Here is a 21627-nt window from a genome sequence, read left to right on the forward strand (position 1 = left end):
AAACATCAGAAGCCCCCACGATTGCATGATTGCACGATTGCTACATGGGGAGATCGCAATAGAGCTCCGCATGTAACGGGTTAATTCGCCGAAACCAGCGGCAAAGGACCGCTGGTCGGCGCGAGTGGAGTGTCAGCTGTCGCCGACAGTGTGCACCCGGAAAAACTCAGTAACTGTACGTTGTCGTGCGGGAAGTAACCTCCCGCAACGACGTACAGTTACTTCCTCGTGCGGATAGGGGTTAAAAACACTCAGCACCGTCAGATTTTTTTATGCTTTTAAAATAAAATTAAAAAACGGTTCAAAAACCATCAATTATCCATGTTTATACGTACACGGTGGCATCAGAAGCAATTATCCCTCTTTGGGAAGCAGCAACGGGTTTAGTGTTCTTAACCCCTTCAGGACGCAGCCCTTTTTCAAATTTTCACTTTTGTTTTTTCTCCCCACCTTTCAAAAGCTCAATTTTTTTTATTTTTCCGTCGACATAGCCATATGAGGGCTTGTTTTTTTGCGGGACAAGTTGTAGTTTTTCATGGCACCATTTATTGTACTGCAGAATGTACTGGGAAGCTGAAAAATATATATTTGTGGGGTGAAATGGGCAAAAACAGAGATTACGTCATATTTTGGGGCGTTTTGTTTTTACGGTGTCCATCAGGCGGTAAAAACGACTTATTCACCTTATTCTACAGGTTGATACGATTACGACAATACCAAATTTATATGTTTTGTTTTATGTTTTACCACTTTTAAAAAAAATAAAACCATTTGCTAAATTAAAAAAAACTTTTGTGTCGCCGTATTCTGAGAGCCATGACTTTTATTTTTCCATCAATATAGCGATGTGAGGGCTTAAGTTTTGTGGGGCGAGCCATAGTTTTCGCTGATAACATTTTAGGGTATATGCGACTTTTTGATAATTTTCTATTTCATTTTTTTGGAGCGCTAAGGTGACCAAAAAAACAGTAATTTTATGTTAACTTTATTGTTTTTGGAACATAAAAATCTTTAACTGTTTTTTACTAGTCCCCCTAGGTGAATTGAAGCAGCGAGCGTTGGGTCGCTTGCATGATATACTGCAATACTAACGTACTGCAGTATATCGTGATTCTGACAGTCTCCTTTGAAGCTCTGCCGGAGGCAGAGCTCCAAAGGAGTACAAAGATGGCGGACCTGGGGGCTTTTGTTCGGCTCCCATAGCAACCGTTGTAACCTGGCAATGACGCCTCAGGGGGCGCGATTGCGTTTGAGGGGGCGCCCCCTATTCTAACACTTTAAATGCCGCGGTCGCGATTGATCACAGCATTTAAGGTGTTAAACGAGCGGAATCAAAGTGAACTTTGATTCCGCTCATTGCAGGGAGGTGTCGGCTGCATGTAACAGCCGTCATCCGCTGTGTATGGAGAGAGCTCAGCCCGTGAGCTCGCTCCATACTTCCCCTTAACCCTCATCACGTAGTTACGTGATTGGGTTAAATTAAATATATACATGTATATTATACAGCACCAGGACTATGTATGCCAGTGACAAGTGTGCCTGATCGTCCAGGAAAGTGAAGAAGCAATGCTGCCCCATGCACACGACCGTGCCCATAATCAATGTCCTCACTATGAAAGACACTCCGACACTAATCCACTATCTATCTGTATATTGTGTTTTACCATCTCACTCTGCCTGATGTCCTCGCTCTCCTCCCTGTATGCACACAAAGCCGCATCTTCTGGATGGGCTGTTAATAGTGACGGACATCCACCTTACACCTATATCCCTCACGATTGGTTGTGATAAAGGGAGAGCTGCCTGCCAGGCATTATGGGAAAGCCCACCGGGGCCACCGCCCGAGGTCATAAGATCCTTCTTTGTCTTCTTCTGATCTGTCAAACAACGGCTGCCATTTTAAGCGATTTGTGCAAGACAAATCCCAAAAGTTTCAGTTTGCAAAAATCCAAAACTTTTGGGAAAATATGAGATTTTGCTTTGTGGAAAATCGATTCGCTCATCTTTAGTGCCAAGAAGAAGTACAATAAATTAACGGGACCCTGGTTTCTCACTGGTAGAAGTCAGAAGGGGATCTGAAAGGGAGAAAGTTAAAAAGAAAAAAAGACTGATGCATCTCTTTGCCTTGTGTCCACTTGTTTTGGAAAAAAGCCAAAACCTGCACCCTGTAAAAGCACAGTGTGTGTGAGATCACCCCGCAACACTTTACAGTAAAAAAAAAAAAAAAAAAAAGAAACATTAAAACCCAGCCTAAGACCAGACAGGCAAAGTGAATAACATTAAGCCTGGGTCAAAACGCGTTTCCACAACATGAGAACCCAGCCTATCTTATTACAATGGCGCCTGTCAAAGGGTGGGATAGATTAGGCAGCCGGTGAACAGAAGGCACGCCCGTCTGGTCCGCTTCGACAGAAGAGCTACTGTAGCACAATTTTGCTGAATAAGTTACTGCCGGCCATGATAGGAAGGTGTCAACAATTGGGGGCATTTATCTATGGATTTGCACAAGTATTTTGGCGTAGAACAGTCACAAATTACGGTGCACATCATATTTTCACTATAAATTTGCAACTTTTCTCTCCTCTCTTTTATAAAGTGCCGAGAAAATTGGGTTGAATTTTGAAGTAGGGGCGTGGTCAAATTTAGGACGCCAAAATCAGCGCTAATCAATGCGCGTACTTAATTTTTTTGCTTTAGCACCACCGAAGATGCATCCAATTTATTAAAAAGGTGTGCGCCTCTTTATAAATTTGGTGAATTTTACTCCAACGCACTTTAGATTAAAACCAGCATGTGAAATTTCCCTCATAGAGCATCACAGGTTCCTGCAGCCGCAGACTGGTCAGAGTGCCCCTGCTGACCCCGTTCCACCACTGAAAGCACCTCCAATGGGCACATTAGCATCAGAACTGGACCATGGAGCAATGGAAGGAGGCCTGGTCTGATAAATTACATTTTCTTTTACATCATGTGGACGTCCGGGTGCGTGCGTGTCGCTTACCTGAGGAAGAGATGACACCAGGGTGCACTATGGGAAGACAAGCTGGCAGAGGCAGCGTGATGCCCTGCTGCGAAACCTTGGGTCTTGGTATTCGCGACATGCAGTAGCGCCACATGACCACATCAGCTAATCTCTGCTCAAAGCAGTAATATTAGTATGTACTACAGGCGACTGCCACAGTATAAAGATATAAAGTATCATTGTTTTCCATTATACAGCACAGTTAAAAAAAAAAAATTAAATTATAAATAAAATTACCCCTCATAATACACATCTCAGCTACTGCAGAACCTCTTTTTTTGAAGGGTAAGAATCACATCCATTACTGATCGTGAAAAAGCCTTTGCTTAGCAAAAAGAGGAACTGCAGCAGCTGAGGTGTGCATTGGAGATAAAATTGTCCACACCGTGTATCAGTCCGCAGGATCTTCTGCATATTCCTCAAACAATCTTGAAGGGGAACACAAGTGTTAACGCCCTCATGATCTCTTCCACTGATGGAATGGGCGGAGTTTCACGTCTCCTATAGGAGAAAGCAGTGGGGGAAGGCTCCTACTGCAGCCAGTTACCTTACAGCTGAGACGGGTCCAGTATGAGGTGTGTGAGCAGAGGAGGAAAAAAATGGCCAATTTCCTGGGACACAGAATAATTCTCAGCTTTTAGATTTTATTTTTTACCGTTTTCATTGCAATAAGAGGCTGGATATAATCAAAGGAGATGAAGAGATAAAAAGTGGAACTTTGGGGGTTTTTTTTGTTGGTTTTCTACAAAGTTCCTTTAAAATCGGTAGGTGGTAAACGGGAGGGAACACAATGCAAAAACAATCTGAGAGACTGCCTCAGCAAGAAGAGATAAGGAGCGCATATGTGACACCACTTCTCTCTGAATATAGACCAGGTTCTATCAATGACTTTTTAGTCATGTCAAGGGAAAATTTCCATTAACTTATATTATACATTTTAGTATAAAAATGCAAACGTTTCTGCAGCTCGCTTTTATTTTCAAAATATTTAATTTTGGTGGATAAGAGAATTGAATAATAAAAAAAAAACACAGACTTGCAGCTTTGGTGAGAAGAGGAGAAACCAAAGTCACAAGCATCATAGCTTAAGCGGGTCGCTCCGAAATAGAAAAGGGAGTCTGCTTTTTCTTCCCCCAAAAAACAGCGCCACTCTTGTCCAGGGGCTGCGTCTGGTATTACAGCTCAGTCCTATTCACTTAAATGAGGCTGAGCTGCAATACCAGACACAGCCTATGGATAATAGTTGCGCCGTTTCTGGGAGGCGGAAGGGACAGACCTTTCTAATCCTGGACAATTCCTTGAACAGTGATATTTGTGCGGAGGTAAAGATAGACTAAAGGAATGACAGACGGACAACATATAAAAAAAAAAGAGAGAGAATGGTTTAGGGTCACAACTTCAACGTGTGCCATGTATTATGCCCATGGCCGAGAGGGGAGCGGGTACACAACATACACGTACAGGAAACATGAGCACTGCGATAGCGTACAATTCCAGAATGAATTACTTTACCACGTTCCAGGGAGGGCTGTCCGACCAGAACAAGGTAATATCAATACTATGCACCAAGTAAGACTCTGTTCACATCTAGTTTAGTGTACGCGTCGGGCAAGTTCCCGACGTGTATGCCGAGCATACCCATAGTGCCGCATGCACCTGGCATAGGACTATAGGATAATGTAGTCTGCTGTTCATTCATAGACAGAGGCAGACAGTAACAAAAAAAAGTATATCACGTGGGAGTCAATGGGATAGGTATGCCTATACATATACAGTGATCCTCCCAACATATACCTCAGACAAAAAGCAAAAACTAGGTGTGAACAGAGCCTAAGCTGCCACTGGTGGGACCTAACTGGACGTAGAGAAGTCTTCAGATTGCTTCATTATCAGAAGTAGGTTGTCCTGTTCCACAAGTCCATGAGATGCAAGATCTTTCATGCGTCTGGCACAAATGTATTGTGGACTATTTCATCTGCTGTAGGAGCCTTGTGAAAGCAGTTGGACCTCCTCCTCTTGGTATCGCAGGTGGACACACTTTCTTGAATGTGAATGGTGGTGGTACATAGGGTTCTTCTCCTGGTTTTCCTGGCTATGTTAGGCACATGGTAGTCGCTCAAGGTTTCCTTGATTGGACTGCCAGTTGTGTTTTCCATGGACAATGCCGAGCTCTTCTCAAGCCTCATGACAGAACCTAAAGATGTCCTCCTGCCCGTCATCTCACTGCCTTTGTTCTCTGGGATCCAAGACAAGCCAATGACACCGGAATCCCGGCGCAGTCTCATACTACGTCTCACTTTCTTCTCCGGTTGTGGGAACTGCAGTGCTTCATCAATGGGAAGACAAAAGTCATTCGTGGATGAGTCGGAATGACACGGTAACACTGCAGAACTGTTTTCTCCCAGAGTATTTTGCTCTGGGTTTTGAGAAACCATGATGGACACTTGATGGATTCTTGAAGACCTTCTAGATTTTTTGTTCTCAGTGGTGATGGAGCTTAAAGGCAGTTTCGAGAAGCTGGTGGTTGTGCTTTCTGCTGAAAGCCCATTAGAAGTGGAAGACATTGCAATAGTTCCTTGCACTGGACCATCAATGCTCGTCTTGTGGGAAACAGGGTCTACAACTTCATCCTGTTTTATACAGTCTGAAGTCGTTTCTGAGGTGACAGAAGGTTGTGATTCAGAAGAATGTGATGTATACTTGCGTGTGGAAGAACGCCTCTTAGAATTCCTGAACTTACTCTTCTCCTTTTCTGAACAGAGGCCAAGACCACTTGTTGCTTGCTTGCACACCCGGCCGGTCACCTCCATGGCAGTAGTAGACTGCCGGCATTCACTGCTTACACCGTCATTCTGTGGAGCCACATCTAAAGCAGGAAGGTCTTCCCGCTGTTCTAGTAAACCATTATCGGAGACCGTCACGTCCTCCAGTGCTGGATCATCTGGTGTATCTTGTATCTGAACCTCTTCTGGTGGTTTTTCGGTGTCCTCTTCCTCAATATTCCGCTCAACAGAACCCTCAATTGTAAAGTGGATATTGTTCTCTGGGACCTGAACAGCTCTGGCTTGTGTATGGACCTTCACTAACGGTTTATTTACAGCATTCCCTAGTAAAAAAATAAAAATAAAAAGATGAATGTCAAAATCCCAGTATAGCACAAGCATGAATCGATTCCATCATGACTAGAATAGGAATAAAGTACCATGAGGATAATCGTGTGACATGGAGGCAGGAGTTGTAGGAACACACTCCGGTAACTCTAGGATTGGACTCAGCAGAGGCCTCTTGGATATGGCTTCTCTCTCACTATACACCGGTTTCTGAATAGACTTCTTCGGTTTCCTTCCCTTTTTCTTGCCTTTCCCACGGGGAACATTTATCTGTATTTTTTTAAAGAATACAAATATTAATTGCTATAGAACTGTGACTGCAAACACACCCCCGCTCTCAGAAATTTACAGGGTTCCTATAGATATACAGGACTAATAAGAGTCGGTATAGTACTCGCAATTGCGGTTATTCATTATTTGAGTAGGATTTCAGGGACCGTGTAAAACAGAGGACTGGACATCTGATCCATACAGGCAAATCTATGGCTGGGTTATTCCCATCACTAACTATGAGCATATCCGCATAGAAGTCAATATAGCCCACCAACATGGACCAACAGTATAAACAATCACACTAGAGAGGAGGTAATTTCCTATTACAGAGCTGTATTTGCCGCTTTTAAAGGCTATTGAAACCTTTGGTGAAAAATTTGGGTTGGTTTCTTGGCTGCAGCTTCTATGTATTCACTGTTCATAGAAGCTGCAGAACGACTATGTCAGCCGAATATGTCAGTGAGCTTGTCTGACTGTGGCTCCTGTGTGCCTCGGACACCTCAACTAAGCCTGGTGTCAGAGGCACACAAGAGCTGCGGGGAGTCAGGCCGTTAGACCAGCTCGTCGTCGTTCTGCAGCTTCTATGAACAGTGGATACATAGAAGCTGCAGAACAAAAACAAAAAAACAAAAGCAACATGTTTAATAAAAGTATATTGTAAAAAAGTGTTCAGTATCCCAAAAGACATACATTACATCAAGAAAAATGTCATCAAAAATTTCAATAGCCTTTACGACAAAGGAGGCTGAAACAAATCCACATGTCAGCATATGCGGCTTTGATGAGATATTCAAACGTTGGCAAAAACACCAGCAAATAAGTTTCTCAGAGCTTTGCTTATTTCTACCGCTGACAGTCACTGTACAGATCACTCTTAGGCAGTGAATTTTCATACAGTCTACCTTAGTAAGTGTAAGCACCACATGTATGGTTATCGGAGACCTATTTGTAGGAAACCATATATTATATGCTATAAAAAGTCTGAGACGTAATTAAACATTAATGGCTTATCCTTACAATAGGGTCTAAATTCTTTATCTGTGAGAGTCCGACCCCCTCCATAGCATAAGGCCACGGCACTACAGGATAGGTCATCAGTATATGATCGGCGAGTGTCCCACACAACCAGACCCCGCACCGATCAGCTTCTCCAGCTGCCTCCGGGCACCGGATGTTATGCAGTGGCCGATGTTGGAAGCAGTTGGCTCCATACACCACATAGCGGCCGTGCTGCAACTCTGCTCCTGTTTACTTGAATAGAATCAGAGCTTCAGTACTGCTGCTATACTGTGACCGGAGTCATCTGCTTCGGGCACGGACTTCCAGTGCCCAGAGGCAGCTGATCTGAGCGTGATCCGGGTTTCTGACACCCACCGATCATATATCCTGTGGATAGTTCATCAGTAGGAGAAACCGCCCCTTGCCCGGACAAACCCTTTAATGTTGAAGTCCCAGTAAACACTTTTTAAAGGCTGTTGGGAATCCTCACGGCACTATAGGATTCTCATTAATATGGGTTCATAGTTCACTCCAGCAGTGTCCACACTCAAACTTCCATTGTATGTTATACATATACAGCATAAGATCACTTCAATAACCCATAGAAAATAACTGGATACCACTATACATTCTTAACCACAGCAAATATTCCAAAATAAAATAATCTTCAATGTTGAATAGTTCGGACAGGGTTCCCGGGAGATCCGTTCTCCAACCACAAATTCCAGAAGTGGTAAAAAGTGCTCAGCAAGAACGTTCAATAAAAGGAGCCTGTCATTTACCTCACAACATACTTGCTAAATGTGCTGAGGAATTATTTCATCTCAGAGAGAACCCCTTCCTATAGGAGCCCCCGAGGCGATCAGCTGATTTTGCAGGGAAATAGCAGCCACTGCAGGGCAAATGTAAAGTTACACAGCGACCGTTTTGTTTCAGAGCCGGAAGAAAATTTCATTATGAAGCTTTGGCCGGACTGAGTGTTGTGCACAGTGCACGGACCCCATTCTCATTACCACCACATAGTGACTGAATAATACACCATACGGTTACTGAATAATACCGCCACACCATAACCACAGAGTGACTGAATAATACCCGCATACTGTTACTGAATAATACCTCCACACCATAACCACATAGTGACTGAATAATACACCATACTGTTACTGAATAATACCGCCACACCATAACCACAGAGTGACTGAATAATACCCGCATACTGTTACTGAATAATACCACCACACCATAACCACATAGTGACTGACTAATACACCCACATACTGTTACTGAATAATACCTCCACACCATAACCACATAGTGACTGAATAATACACCCACATACTGTTACTGAATAATACCTCCACACCATAACCACATAGTGACTGAACAATACACCCACATACTGTTACTGAATAATACCACCACACCATAACCACATAGTGACTGAACAATAGCACCACACCATAACCACATAGTGACTGAACAATAGCACCACACCATAACCACATAGTGACTGAACAATAGCACCACACCATAACCACATAGTGACTGAACAATAGCACCACACCATAACCACATAGTGACTGAATAATACACCATACGGCTACTGAATAATACTGCCACACCATAACCACATAGTGACCGAATAATACACCCACATACTGTTACTGAATAATACCTCCACATCATAACCACATAGTGACTGAACAATAGCACCACACCATAACCACATAGTGACTGAACAATAGCACCACACCATAACCACATAGTGACTGAATAATACACCATACGGCTACTGAATAATACTGCCACATCATAACCATATAGTGACTGAATAATACACCATACTGTTACTGAATAATACTGCCATACCATAACCACATAGTGACTGAATAATACACCATACGGTTACTGAATAATACCGCCACACCATAACCACATAGTGACTGAATAATACACCCATACTCTTACTGAATAATACCTCCACACCATAACCACAGTGACTGAATAATACCCCCATATGGTTACTGAATAATACTGCCACACCATAACCACAGTGACTGAATAATACCCCCATACGGTTACTGAATAATACCATCACACCATAACCACATAGTGACTGAATAATACACCATACTGTTACTGAATAATACTGCCACACCATAACCACAGTGACTGAATAATACACCATACGGTTACTGAATAATACCGTCACACCATAACCACATAGTGACTGAATAATACACCATACTGTTACTGAATAATACCGTCACACCATAACCACATAGTGACTGAATAATACTGCCACACCATAACCACATAGTGACTGAATAATACCGCCACAGCATAACCACATAGTGACTGAATAATACACCATACGGTTACTGAATAATACTGCCACACCATAACCACAGTGACTGAATAATACACCATACGGTTACTGAATAATACTGCCACACCATAACCACATAGTGACTGAATAATACCCCCACACCATAACCACATAGTGACTGAATAATACACCATACGGTTACTGAATAATACCGCAACATCATAACCACATAGTGACTGAATAATACCCCCATACGGTTACTGAATAATACCCCCACACCATAACCACATAGTGACTGAATAATACACCCATACTGTTACTGAATAATACTGCCACATCATAACCACATAGTGACTGAATAATACCCCCATACTGTTACTGAATAATACCTCCACACCATAACCACATAGTGACTGAATAATACACCATACTGTTACTGAATAATACTGTCACACCATAACCACATAGTGACTGAATAATACACCATACGGTTACTGAATAATACCGTCACACCATAACCACATAGTGACTGAATAATACACCATACGGTTACTGAATAATACCACCACACCATAACCACATAGTGACTGAACAATAGCACCACACCATAACCACATAGTGACTGAACAATAGCACCACACCATAACCACATAGTGACTGAACAATAGCACCACACCATAACCACATAGTGACTGAACAATAGCACCACATCATAACCACATAGTGACTGAACAATAGCACCACACCATAACCACATAGTGACTGAACAATAGCACCACATCATAACCACATAGTGACTGAACAATAGCACCACACCATAACCACATAGTGACTGAACAATAGCACCACACCATAACCACATAGTGACTGAACAATAGCACCACATCATAACCACATAGTGACTGAACAATAGCACCACACCATACCCACATAGTGACTGAATAATACACCATACGGTTACTGAATAATACCGCCACACCATAACCACATAGTGACTGAATAATACCCCCATACGGTTACTGAATAATACTGCCACACCATAACCACATAGTGACTGAATAATACACCATACTGTTACTGAATAATACCGCCACACCATAACCACATAGTGACTGAATAATACACCATACTGTTACTGAATAATACTGCCACACCATAACCACATAGTGACTGAATAATACCCCCACACCATAACCACATAGTGACTGAATAATACACCATACGGTTACTGAATAATACTGCCACACCATAACCACAGTGACTGAACAATAGCACCACACCATAACCACATAGTGACTGAACAATAGCACCACACCATAACCACATAGTGACTGAACAATAGCACCACACCATAACCACATAGTGACTGAATAATACACCATACGGTTACTGAATAATACCCCCACACCATAACCACATAGTGACTGAATAATACACCATACTGTTACTGAATAATACTGCCACACCATAACCACATAGTGACTGAATAATACCCCCACACCATAACCACATAGTGACTGAATAATACACCATACGGTTACTGAATAATACTGCCACACCATAACCACAGTGACTGAACAATAGCACCACACCATAACCACATAGTGACTGAACAATAGCACCACACCATAACCACATAGTGACTGAACAATAGCACCACACCATAACCACATAGTGACTGAATAATACACCATACGGTTACTGAATAATACCCCCACACCATAACCACATAGTGACTGAATAATACACCCATACTGTTACTGAATAATACCGCCACACCATAACCACATAGTGACTGAATAATACCCACATACTGTTACTGAATAATACCGCTACACCATAACCACATAGTGACTGAATAATATCCCCATACGGTTACTGAATAATACCTCCACACCATAACCACATAGTGACTGAATAATAACCCCACACTGTTACTGAATAATACCGCCACACCATAACCACATAGTGACTGAATAATACCCCCATACTGTTACTGAATAATACCACCACATCATAACCACATAGTGACTGAATAATATCCACATACGGTTACTGAATAATACCGTCACACCATAACCACATAGTGACTGAATAATACCCCCACACCATAACCACATAGTGACTGAATAATACACCATACGGTTACTGAATAATACTGCCACATCATAACCATATAGTGACTGAATAATACACCATACGGTTACTGAATAATACCGCCACACCATAACCACATAGTGACTGAATAATACCCCCACACCATAACCACATAGTGACCGAATAATACACCCACATACTGTTACTGAATAATACCACCACACCATAACCACATAGTGACTGAATAATACACCCACATACTGTTACTGAATAATACCTCCACATCATAACCACATAGTGACTGAACAATAGCACCACACCATAACCACATAGTGACTGAACAATAGCACCACACCATAACCACATAGTGACTGAACAATAGCACCACACCATAACCACATAGTGACTGAATAATACACCATACGGCTACTGAATAATACCGCCACACCATAACCACATAGTGACCGAATAATACACCCACATACTGTTACTGAATAATACCTCCACATCATAACCACATAGTGACTGAACAATAGCACCACACCATAACCACATAGTGACTGAACAATAGCACCACACCATAACCACATAGTGACTGAATAATACACCATACGGCTACTGAATAATACTGCCACATCATAACCATATAGTGACTGAATAATACACCATACTGTTACTGAATAATACTGCCATACCATAACCACATAGTGACTGAATAATACACCCATACTGTTACTGAATAATACCTCCACACCATAACCACAGTGACTGAATAATACCCCCATATGGTTACTGAATAATACTGCCACACCATAACCACAGTGACTGAATAATACCCCCATACGGTTACTGAATAATACCATCACACCATAACCACATAGTGACTGAATAATACACCATACTGTTACTGAATAATACTGCCACACCATAACCACATAGTGACTGAATAATACCCCCATACGGTTACTGAATAATACTGCCACACCATAACCACAGTGACTGAATAATACACCATACGGTTACTGAATAATACCGTCACACCATAACCACATAGTGACTGAATAATACACCATACTGTTACTGAATAATACCGTCACACCATAACCACATAGTGACTGAATAATACTGCCACACCATAACCACATAGTGACTGAATAATACCGCCACAGCATAACCACATAGTGACTGAATAATACACCATACGGTTACTGAATAATACTGCCACACCATAACCACAGTGACTGAATAATACACCATACGGTTACTGAATAATACTGCCACACCATAACCACATAGTGACTGAATAATACCCCCACACCATAACCACATAGTGACTGAATAATACACCATACTGTTACTGAATAATACTGCCACATCATAACCACATAGTGACTGAATAATACCCCCATACGGTTACTGAATAATACCGCCACACCATAACCACATAGTGACTGAATAATACACCATACTGTTACTGAATAATACCTCCACACCATAACCACATAGTGACTGAATAATACACCATACTGTTACTGAATAATACTGTCACACCATAACCACATAGTGACTGAATAATACACCATACGGTTACTGAATAATACCGTCACACCATAACCACATAGTGACTGAATAATACACCATACTGTTACTGAATAATACCACCACACCATAACCACATAGTGACTGAACAATAGCACCACACCATAACCACATAGTGACTGAATAATACACCATACGGTTACTGAATAATACTGCCACACCATAACCACATAGTGACTGAATAATACACCATACGGTTACTGAATAATACTGCCACACCATAACCACATAGTGACTGAATAATACCCCCATACGGTTACTGAATAATACTGCCACACCATAACCACATAGTGACTGAATAATACACCATACTGTTACTGAATAATACCGCCACACCATAACCACATAGTGACTGAATAATACACCATACTGTTACTGAATAATACTGCCACACCATAACCACATAGTGACTGAATAATACCCCCATACGGTTACTGAATAATACCTCCACACCATAACCACATAGTGACTGAATAATACCCCCATACTGTTACTGAATAATACCACCACACCATAACCACATAGTGACTGAATAATACACCATACTGTTACTGAATAATACCGTCACACCATAACCACATAGTGACTGAATAATACTGCCACACCATAACCACATAGTGACTGAATAATTCCGCCACACCATAACCACATAGTGACTGAATAATACACCATACGGTTACTGAATAATACTGCCACACCATAACCACATAGTGACTGAATAATACACCATACTGTTACTGAATAATACTGCCACACCATAACCACATAGTGACTGAATAATACCCCCACACCATAACCACATAGTGACTGAATAATACACCATACGGTTACTGAATAATACTGCCACACCATAACCACATAGTGACTGAACAATAGCACCACACCATAACCACATAGTGACTGAACAATAGCACCACACCATAACCACATAGTGACTGAACAATAGCACCACACCATAACCACATAGTGACTGAATAATACACCATACGGTTACTGAATAATACCCCCACACCATAACCACATAGTGACTGAATAATACACCCACATACTGTTACTGAATAATACTGCCACACCATAACCACATAGTGACTGAATAATACCCACATACTGTTACTGAATAATACCACCACACCATAACCACATAGTGACTGAATAATACCCACATACTGTTACTGAATAATACCTCCACACCATAACCACATAGTGACTGAATAATACCCACATACTGTTACTGAATAATACCGCTACACCATAACCACATAGTGACTGAATAATATCCCCATACGGTTACTGAATAATACCTCCACACCATAACCACATAGTGACTGAATAATAACCCCACACTGTTACTGAATAATACCGCCACACCATAACCACATAGTGACTGAATAATACACCATACGGTTACTGAATAATACCTCCACATCATAACCACATAGTGACTGAATAATACCCCCATACTGTTACTGAATAATACCACCACATCATAACCACATAGTGACTGAATAATATCCACATACGGTTACTGAATAATACCTCCACACCATAACCACATAGTGACTGAATAATACCCCCACACCATAACCACATAGTGACTGAATAATACACCATACGGTTACTGAATAATACTGCCACATCATAACCATATAGTGACTGAATAATACACCATACGGTTACTGAATAATACCACTACACCATAACCACTTAGTGACTGAACAATAGCACCATGTTGCCAAATAATTCTCATCCAGTTACCATGTAATACCACAGACAATGGCCAAGTAATGGTTCCATACCATCACCACCACATAGTGACAGCATTATATTACCATACAGCTACTGGAGAAAAACTACTATACAACATACAATATTACCACCACACAGTGACCATATAGTGGTAGATACCAGTTCTATAGAGGAACTCTGCAGACCACACGTACAGTACGGTTACATCCAGTGAGGTCTTCTTTGATTGCAGTAATTTGTCTTCCCTAAAAAGGGTTTTCCCACGACATTTAGGTCATAAATGTCAGATAGGTGTGGGTCCCAGAGGTGGGACCCGCATCTATCTCTAGAACGGGGCCCCCTAAACCCCATTATACCTCTGTGTGTCGGCTGATTTCCGTCCATGAAGGTGAAAACAGCTAAGCTCGCTGAGCTACGCTGTTTCCGTAACTCCCATAGTAGTGAATAGCCGTTACGGAAGCAGTGTAGCATGTGAGCTAAGCTGTTTCCGTAACTGCCATTCAGTTCTATGGGGCTTACGAAAACAGCGTAGCTCAGCTGTTTTCACCTTCATGGACGGAAATCAGCCGACACACAGAGGTATAATGGGGTTTAGGGGGCCCCGTTCTAGATAGGTGTGGGTCCCAGAGGTGGGACCCGCATCTATCTGACATTTATGACCTAAATGTCCCTCGTGGGAAAACCCCTTTTAGGTCGTTTTACATGGGCCAATTATCGGGCAAACGAGCGCTCATATGAAGGAAAGATTAGCCCATGAACGAGCAAACACTCATTCATCGGCTGATCGTATCATTTATGCAGCACATCTCCCTGTGTACACCGGGAGACGTGCTGCCGACACGATGGAAATGCATGGGGATGAGCGGTCGTAGTAACAATCTCTTGTCCCCATACATTACTGAATTACTCAAATTGACCAGTGCAAATGGACCCTTATATTCTCCAAACAGATTTGGCTAGATGGTAATCGTGTTTCTCGCAGTAAGTGCCTCCATACAGTAATCGTGCCCCCTACACAGTATACGTGCCCCCGAAAAAGTATTAAATGAACACTCTCCTAAACCCGTGTCCACAATGAACAAACCGTTCAGGCTACAGGCCTATTCCGTCCTGCGCAGTCAGAGGCACGGCGCAGATGGGAAAGGTAACGCCACTACATTTAAACCGGTCAGCTTTAAACATCCGCCGCCTAGTAGGTCCCAGTTCGGGAAGTAGTTGGCGGCCTACCAGTGTATGGCAGCGCAGGTGGCAGACAGTTGAAAGGAGAGGCCGCCAATATAACCGTGTTACCCTCTTGCATACACTCACGCCGGCAGCAAAGTTTTTTCATTGGCTTCTCTATCCAGAAGTTTCTGTTTCCATTGCTTAGTGATGAATGAGGCTGCAGCATAACTCCTAACACAGAGGAGATGGGGGAGGGGCAGTACTACATCAGGGATGGACAAAACGGAGTAACCAGAGTGGCTTAAAAAAAAAAAAACGGTCACCTACAGCCTGGACCCTCCACCATGCACGTAGCGTGTGACTGCCGCAGTAAATCTAAGGGCTTAGCGGGGCTCACTGGTAACAAATCGGATTTCTGGCGTAATGCCAGAAAAACAACTTATGGCCGCTGAGCCCTCTGATTGGCTGCAGCGGTCACATGGGCACCTGGACTGCCGACAGAACGACTGTCATGGTATAAATAGGCACAGTAACAAGTGCAATAACTAATAGAGGCACCACAGAGAAAATGGTCATTACATAAGAGCACGATAGGAGTATTATGGTGGTGATGTGGGGGCACTACATCTTGTGTAGGGCACTATATGGGCAGTATTGGGACACAGTAACTTCTGGAACTATGGTGGGAGTGCTGTGGCAGAGGCTACAGTATGGTCACCGCTTTTAGACTAGGACCATCCCCATATACAGGTTTCGGCAGCATGGGACGTCAACTATACATGTGGATGAAGCGGATTAGAATTGCTGCCATTCTGCAATATGACTAATGAATAAGATAAGATCGCAAAAAACTGTAAACCTGCAGACGTTTCTGATGAACATACCTGGACTTTCTTGATGATCACAGTCTTCCTGGTTTTCTTGGTGGTGGATCTGACTTTTGAGGTCCCTGCTGCCTTGGAGCCATTACTTTCAAGAGTCTCCTCAGTATTTCTGGTGACCTGCCAAGAGACAAGAGGATTAAACAAATCACAGCCACGAGATTAGTCTACGCCACATCCTATTCACAATGTATGGAGAGTCATGGAAAGCCGTTTCAGTCACTTTTCATTGGAGACTGTGGGTCAGAATCGCCTGTCCTTATCTCACCTTAGGTTTATAAAAGTAATGGGGTACACAGGACCCGTGATCTCCCAATCCCACTATTACTAAGCAGCCATCTCTGAGAGGGGTTGTATCACGACAGACATTTAAGGTAGATCCACAGGATATGCCATAAATGTCTGATGGATGAAGGTCCCACCTCTGGGACCTGTACATATCTCAAGAACGTCGCCCCCCCCCCGACCATTACTAAGGCAATGCAGGTGTTTGGGAATCCGTGCTGCGCTATTTCCGTAACTCAGAAGAATGCCATGAATACAGAGACCAGACTGAATAAATGTACCTTCCGTTTATTAGAGGAGCGCGTCTTTCTACTTTCAGCAGGTGAAACTTCTGGCGAGGAGATAAAAGACTCTGAAGGAAAAAATAACCACAATTGTAGATCTCTCTATAGAGACAGGAGATGGAAGCCATTATTCAGTACTAGGGTGACCACAACCACTTCTGACTGGATCATTGAAGTCGTATTCAGCAAGTACCGGGCTCCACTGTGAGCGCTGGAGACCGAGGATATGGTCACAAATGCAAAGTTACATATGACAAGTATTAGAAGACATTTTGGTATATACGGTAAAGAAAGGAGTATTGTGATGAGTACTGCGGGAATATCCCTGGAAACCATCGGCTAACACCCCTCTCTGCAGTAGCAGATACCAGATCATCATTAGAAATTAAATGCCACTCCATCTGCAGAACAATTGGCCTGCAGAGCCTATGTCAGCCAATATTACAGCCAGACTGACGACAAAGACGAGTGTGCAGGTTAAGAGGAGTGAAGGTTGTGCCCGTCCTTCCTATTATTGCCATCCCTAATATCAAGGGGACAAGGTCCCTTTAATGCAGCGCCACTTCCAACCGGGCATCGCAATATAGCTACATTCACTTGCACTTCTAAGTTGGCACGCTGTGCAGAGGAGTGGTGCTATACAAGCATGTCAAAGGGACCTGGCCATTCGAGGGGTCATGAGTGTCCCAACAGTCAGCCCTCCAACTTTCAGAAGTTGGCAGCGCTATATCCAGGGTGGAGCGAGCAGCGTAACACGTATGTCGTTGGTAATGCAGGTTGAATGCCCTGAAAAATCTTTTTGGATGTCCCCGGCGCTGCGGTCTCAAGTGTCACAGAAGCGGCTCCTTCATATTCAGATCTCTGCACTGAATGCTGCCGGCACATTCCGCTGAGTGACCGCTCTAGCATCCAATCTGGAGACCGCTAGAGCAGTCACCCTGAGCAAAATGCCACTCGCGACCGTGGTGCTCAGGAAATCCCTGCCGTGCAACTTGTATCCCCAACAACATAGGTTTGGTTACGTTGCTCTCCCTACCCTGTATAAGGACTCAAACCGCTGACTGGGTCCCTTTACACATGTTCAGACCTGGCGGAATTGCCGAGGCTTTGCAGTACAAAACATTTGGATTCGTTTATTCATTTACTTATTCTACATGTAGCAGAAAAATTCTCTGCGTAAATAGGAGGATGCTGCGGATTTTCAAATTTGCAGAATTTTTAGTATGTGGTGGATAAGCCACAGATTTTAACTATTTTAATGCTTAGGGTAAAACCCGCTGCACAACCCACATATAACACATGCAGATTGACGCTGATTCGCAATTAATTCCTTGGCAGATGTTTTTGCCACATCCGGCATTTCGCTGGAATCAAAGTCAGTACTTGAGTAATGCTAAGAAGAGGAGGGGGGCAACCCCCACTTACCATTCACAAGATCTGCACCCGACACAGAAGCCGTTGTGCTAATCTCCTCAGCAATCTGCTGGGAAGACATCACCAGGTCCGTGTCATCGGTGGAGCGGTTCGGACCCACTGCAGCTTCTTCTTCCTCACTGGAGCTGAACTCCCATTTGTGCTCTGAAAACAAAATCATAAATGGTCAGAAAAGATTCATATACAGTCGGTGCCCAGTCTATTAACACACGAGCCGTGCGTACCTGGCAGAGCGGAGAATGCTGGAGAGTCAACATCGGAGTACTCGGCATCAAAGCAAAGTGAGCGCGGCTGAAGAGCGTCCTCCTAGATGAGAGCACAATGAACACCATCACGGACGAGGAGCATGATAACTACTAGATGTACCGCAAATTCAGACACCACACACAATATAGGAATAATAGGCAGCGACGGCACAACGTTCACTCCTGACCTGCGCACCCACCTCATCATTGTCATCAAAGTCCGGCTGTAACATTGGGTCACATGGGCTCAGGCAGGCCGACTGTTCAGCAGATGGAGTGGCACCTAGTTTATGGTTATATGGTGTGCTGCCACGACGGAGAGGGGTGTTAGCCGGTAGGGTTTTGTCAAATAGCTCAGGGCTCAGCTCCCTTCCAAATGTCACACTCTTACTTCTCTTTATTGAATCTTCCGGTTTACTATTAATATCTGCATTTTCCTCAAACAAAAACATGGATTAAAATAAGATTACATTTCTTTAGTCCAGCATATCGCACATAAGGTCTAAAAAGACTGTTACAGCGTATGTCCACCTTTATACACCGTACAAGACGTAGAAAATCTACATAAGACATTGCGTACATTTTGTGCATTGCGCTCTCCTATTGATCCTTAGTTACTGCCTGTCTTAGAGTCTGGAGCTGCATTCACAATTCTGAAGGATTCAGAGCTGAAATCACGCGTGATCAAAGTCAGCAGAGCGGCTTCTCTAGTGAGAAACTGCTAATTGGAAACTGTCAAAATGGCTGAAATGCACTTGAAGAACCAGTGTAAATGGGTAGCATATAGAACAATTATCTAATCAAGACTGGCGTTTAATAGGCTGGTCCCATCAATCTGCTCCACTGTAGAAGGACGCAACAGATTTATTAAAAGTCCAACGCCTCTTAGTAAACCTGTTGCATCTTCGCGCCGGCCATGAGCCATAATTGTGGTGCAACGACCGCAGCCGTGTACCATCCTATCCGCCCCCCCGCAATCGGACCTAAATTTAAAAGCTTATACTTTCCTCACCGCTCCTCCTTCAGGCCCCCTCAGCACGATACGGCCCATATAAGGTCCAGCTGCCGAGCACCAGGGCCTTATATGCCACGCAGCACCCAACGCCATTAGTGCTGTATCGCAAAGAACATCCTAAGGCTGCCTGGCGTCAGTACATTGTATGAGCCGCATCAGACGGAGGGCACAAGAGGAGCGGTGCGCATAAGGTCATTCATTATGTAAATGATTAAATTAATAGTCCAAAGGGGGAAATGTGTGGAAATAGCGGGTGTAAGGGGCGTGTGATACGAGGCTAAACACGGGCCTCTACCTTGCTACGCCCCGCAGAGTGAAATCTATACCAGCTAGGAGATGGAGTAGATTTCCATTAGAAAAAGGGGCGGGCCGGTTTTGGCTCCACCCCTTTTGTGGAGCCACAAAGTGGCTACGTAAAAAGGCCCTTTTGCGATTTTTCTCCGTCACAAAACTGGCGTAGAAAGGTTGATAAATGACACCCCAAGTGTCCAATGAGAAAGTAGAAGATCCTCACCATTGTCAGAGGACTCTTTTAAGGAAAATAAAACTCTGTTCTCCTCTCCAAACCCGACCTGTAGAAAAGATACATAAATGTGAGAGCGCGGCTTATCAATCACGCTTTATAACGGGAAATCACTACTAAATACCTGCGGAAGTCTCGTATACAGCGAGATCCCAGCAATCCCGGCCACAAAGCAGCATGATAACCTACAAAATATTCCCAGAACCAGAAGACTTCAGGCAGCAGATCGGCGGGGGTGCCGCAAGTCAGAACTCCAAGGATCAATATAATACTCCCAGAAAACTAAAGGGAACTTCATTAAACTTTCGGACATGATACTGCCAGTGAACGGATTGCTGGACCCCTTTAACAAGCATCTCCCCACTTCCATATGGCTAAAATGAACACGTATACATATATACACATCAGTCTGGCCACCCACCCGGGAGTCGACATCTCTTCTGGGAGTCTTCTTGAGCGCAGGTTTAAGGCCGCAGGACACGTCTGCTTTCAGCGGGAGGGGTTCTTCATGTTCTGGAGGACTCAGAAGACTGAGGAACATCACCTTTCTTTTACGGGATCTTGAAGAACTTGGTAACGTTTGTGCCTCTTCATTCTGTGCCTCCGCTGTGATAGAAC

General features: G+C 43.3%; 1 protein-coding gene across 2 annotated transcripts in view; it reads right to left on the reverse strand.

Annotated features, from left to right (window-relative positions):
- Positions 1-3646: 3646 nt before the first annotated feature.
- The window catches only part of CDCA2 (cell division cycle associated 2), a 33502-nt gene continuing 15521 nt past the window's right edge, over positions 3647-21627 (reverse strand). For both annotated transcript variants that reach the window (XM_075858932.1, XM_075858931.1), the window contains exons 7-15: positions 21431-21615; positions 21001-21058; positions 19672-19898; positions 19451-19532; positions 19218-19370; positions 17790-17860; positions 17227-17343; positions 6225-6402; positions 3647-6128 (exon numbers count right to left, since the gene is read on the reverse strand). In XM_075858932.1, the coding sequence (XP_075715047.1) occupies positions 4960-6128; positions 6225-6402; positions 17227-17343; positions 17790-17860; positions 19218-19370; positions 19451-19532; positions 19672-19898; positions 21001-21058; positions 21431-21615 (2240 nt within the window). In that variant the 3' untranslated portion in view covers positions 3647-4959. The remainder of the gene's footprint in view (positions 6129-6224; positions 6403-17226; positions 17344-17789; positions 17861-19217; positions 19371-19450; positions 19533-19671; positions 19899-21000; positions 21059-21430; positions 21616-21627) is intronic.

The sequence above is a fragment of the Rhinoderma darwinii genome, chromosome 3 (genome assembly GCF_050947455.1).
Source record: "Rhinoderma darwinii isolate aRhiDar2 chromosome 3, aRhiDar2.hap1, whole genome shotgun sequence".
Classification (NCBI taxonomy): Eukaryota; Metazoa; Chordata; class Amphibia; order Anura; family Rhinodermatidae; genus Rhinoderma; species Rhinoderma darwinii.